General features: G+C 47.1%; 1 protein-coding gene across 1 annotated transcript; it reads left to right on the forward strand.

Annotated features, from left to right (window-relative positions):
- Positions 1-233: 233 nt before the first annotated feature.
- LOC147967643 (putative F-box/kelch-repeat protein At1g13200) lies at positions 234-1,400 on the forward strand. Its single transcript, XM_087523204.1, has one exon. It carries the CDS (start codon positions 234-236, stop codon positions 1,398-1,400), a length of 1,167 nt encoding a protein of 388 aa, XP_087379330.1.
- The last annotated feature ends 2,681 nt before the right edge of the window (positions 1,401-4,081 follow it).

Raw genomic sequence — 4,081 nt, forward strand, 5'->3', positions numbered from 1 at the left:
TATTACGATTCGGTCCAACGTTTGGACAGAAAATCGGACGTCCTACTTTCCCTTCCGGTTTTTTCTCGCACGGTGGAACTCCGATTCTGACTCCGGGATCTGATCCTATCATGCTGTGTATATATACATGATGAAATAAGGGAAGGCAAGGCGGTGAGTCTTCCTCTGCTTCAACTACTGCGCCAACGCTGCTTTGTGGCGTCAAGTTGGAGGCTGCGCCACCGATCGAATCGATGGAGACCTCAGGTGGAGGTATCCACGCTCTAAGCGACGACGCTCTGGTGCACATCCTCGTCCGCCTCCCATCGGTGTCGGTGCTCCGTTGTCGCGCCGTCTGCAAGGACTGGCATCGTGTCACCACCGACCGTTCCTTCCTCGTCGCCCACGCTGCCAGCCGCCCCCGCGAGATGGTCGTCCAATTCATCGGCGACCAATACCCGGCAGTGCAAGCCATGTCTCTCGAGCCGACGCAGGAGCAGACATACCGCTTCCTTTGCGACCATGACCCCTCCGGCAACTTTGAGAATGTCTTGTATTCTCTCGATGGTCTGCTTGTGCTAAAACAAAGTTGGGCCCTCTTCGTCATCTGCAACCCGGCCACCAGGCAGTGGACCAACCTGCCTGAGTTGGGTCGGCAATCCTACTGCTCGGTCTTCGAGTGCGGCTTCTACTTCCACACTTCTTCCGGCGAGTATCGCCTTTTATGCCATGCCATTCAGAAAGAGGAGGAAGAATTTACTAATTCTAACTTCAAACCTGAGACGAGGCGTCGCTACTACATCCTCTCGGCCGGTGCCATCCTACCACGTCAACTGGGGCCAGCTCCTTCCGACCCATCCGGTAGGTTACCAAAGTACGAGGTTCCAGTGGCTCATCGTGGAAACCTACATTGGCTCTCTAAGCACCCTCAAGCCAACCACACCAGAAAGATGCTAGCATTCGACACGGCTTCCGAGACATTCCGGCTCATGTCCCAACCCTCGCCAGACAATACCGTGAGGACATCCTTATTTGAGCTCGATGGGGAGCTCTGCGTCGCGGCTATGTCAGAATGCTTGACATCCCTGGACATATGGGGCCTACAAGACCACAAGGCGGAGACCTGGACATTGCTCCATCGAGTCCATGTGCCGATGCCCGTACTTTCCAAACGCGATGAAGTATCGGTGAGCAAGGTCATCTCTCTTGGGAACGGTGCCATCCTCATCGGATGTCCTAAATGTGACATGGCCAGGATGTACCATCTCAAAGATAAGAGGGTTATTCGCGGAGATTTCAAATTCGGCAGTGTAGTAGATCCCAGATTCCTCGTATTTCATGAGAGCCTCGTGCCACATGCCTTTTTTGACTCCCCTCGCTGCCAGGATCTTGAGACTATATACTTCTCTGAAGGGAGCTAAAATCTTTTTGCAGCAAAAAAGTATTTCTTTCTCTTTTTTTTTCCTTAGTGGTAGGCGATGTGTCGTGATGTGTTTGTGGTGGTTCACCTAAGACCTTAGTTTCTTGGAGATGCTTATATGAATAATATGGTATGTATGTGCATGTTTCACATCAAGGGGTAAAGTGCGTGCTTGTCTGCGTGCACATCTGTTTTTTGAAATAATAAATAAAAAGATAATATAATGTATTCGGCGGGTATCATCCTATGTGGATCTCTCTTTTTTGCTGAAATATCCTATGTGGATACCGTGCTCCAACTTCATTGTGCATCTTATAACAACTTCGGCGACAATTTACTTAAACTTTTGTTACAATAACAAACTTTATTGAATATGTGGTAACCTTCAACAATATCCAAACATAGCTTATTAGGTGGCGCTGTCTAGCGAGGTGCAGGAGAAAAACCATTGACTTCTCATGAATTTGTATGCAACGGGATAATAGGCTGCTCAAGCACCAAGAGACAAACTAACTCTCGTAAAATGGGTGGTTGTGACTCCTCTACCTCGTTCTGCTTTTGCCATTCAACCTATAGCAACGAACTATGTGAGAGCTTATTCAAAATCTGAACCACATTGAACATATAAATCACACTGGGCAACCCGCCCATCTGAGGCCTCTCCCGTGCGCACACATGTTGGCCATCCGATTGGCACGCCCAGTGATTTTTCACTGTTGGATTTTACTGTTCGGTGTAAAGTTTAGTTACCACACAGCTTTTTTTCCTATGTGACTACTACTGGACCCATATGATCCTTGGCCCATGAGGCAGCGAAGGGTTAGGCGACCCAGTCTGTAGCCAATATCGCTCAGGGTGAACTACCCTAGACTACTAGCAGTAAAAAGGGATCCCCTCCTCCTCGTTCCTTCCACCCCTCGACGCCGCTTCCTGCCCACCCGGCGGCGCCTCCTTCCCACTCGCTCCCATGGCCTCCTGCACCTCGCCACCTCCCGTTGCCTACCGCATCTTCGCCCAGCTCCTTCTCCAGCCCCTTGCCGACCCACATCAGCCATGGTGGCTGACCAAGAGGAAACCCTCTTGTGTTGCTCCGCCTCACCGCGTGGGGATTGTTTCCACGAACCCTAGCTTTCTTTCCCATGGATCAACAGCGCAACACCCCTTCCCTTCTCCTCCATCCTCTCTTGTCAGCAGCCGTCCCCATATTCCACCTCCATTATCTATGTCTGGCGCCGAGGAGCGGCTCACCCCACAGCCCCTTATCCACCCACGACCAATGGTTGGGGAGGCGGGGTCTTTTCGCTGGGGTGGAGGAGCAGGGGAGGCCCAGGAGGCCAGCGGTGGGGGAGCAGCGACGCCGGCCTGCTGGGACGGAGCAGCGAGGCCCGAGCTCCATGGTTGTGGTCGGTTTATCCTCGTATCACAAGATCCCCTCTTGCTCATCCTTCTCCTCTCCCCATATCTTCCTCTTTTGTTTGTGTTCCTCCGATTTGCAAGGATTGTGGGAGGCAAATATATGTGAGTGGGTTGTTTCTTCTTGTGTGAAAGTCTCTTTCATGCTGGTCTATTGATTCCTTGTTTCTTTATTCATGACTGACTCTGTTCTTGTCTTTCTTTTCCTTCATAATTTTGCAGGGGGTTGTGTTGGAATAATAATCTTTCGTGGTTACTGGAAGGTAGAAATACGGGAGATAGCACACACGCTATCATACCGTTACCTAAAACCATTGCTTCACACCGAGCCTTGATGCTGACAAGATGGAAACTATGAAATTGGATTTTTCTTAATTTTCTTATTATAGAGGTATATTTTAATTTGCAGCCTCGATGATGTTTATATCCAATACGTATATCTACAAGTAGTGTTTTTTGTGTGTATTATGATCCCCCGACAGAACAAAAATAGTTCAAATTTACTGCTTTCGACCATAACTCATTGAGTGAATTTGTAAGCATCCACAAACTATTCACCAGTTAGAATTTCAAAGAGGGTTTTATATAGGCCCTATTTTCATTTTGATCAGTCCATGGCATCCTTGCATTAATATTGTATGACATTGTTTATTCATGGTCAGATGTTCTATTCGGTGCTAATGCTACATGTATGTGCTTATTAGGTCAGCATGGTAATTTCTTTGATGCCCGTATAGAGATGCTACTTTATTTTATAGTTCATCTTTTCTATCCATTTCTTAATAATCTCAATGATTTTTAATGAAATGGCACCATAATATATCATGTGGTGGTAGGAAATATGGTTACATGGAATTTTGTATCTTCTTAGATAAAGAACTATTATCAAATAAAATCTGCATGTGAATTCCCATATCTCTTGGTTATTTATATATGTGTTGCATATTATTCCTAACCAATTTCTTACTATTACTTAGGGTGTGTTTGTTTGGGCTGCAACTTCCATGCCTGCAGCTGAAGGAGCGGCTGTAGCTGGTGATGAAGAGAGGCACTTCGCATTTGCCCACAAGAAGTACAGATTAGTAAAGTACAGAGAGGCTTCAAAGCATGGTGACATTGTTTATAAAAAGAATCCACAAGGGACTGATAACCTACTTCTTGGAGTTATCTACCGTAAGTTTATGACTTGGTGCTAGCTGAAGCGTCTATTTTCTACCAAAACTGCTGTTAACAAAAGAACTCTAGCGGTCCAGGATTTTATCCTAAACT

The sequence above is a fragment of the Triticum urartu genome, chromosome 5A, assembly GCF_056163025.1.
Source record: "Triticum urartu cultivar PI428250 chromosome 5A, HENAU_Tu73, whole genome shotgun sequence".
NCBI lineage: Eukaryota > Viridiplantae > Streptophyta > Magnoliopsida > Poales > Poaceae > Triticum > Triticum urartu.

Excerpts from the sequence above, each read along its gene's own strand:
- LOC147967643 (XM_087523204.1), top strand. The coding sequence starts at position 234 with ATGGAGACCTCAGGTGGAGGTATCCACGCTCTAAGCGACGACGCTCTG.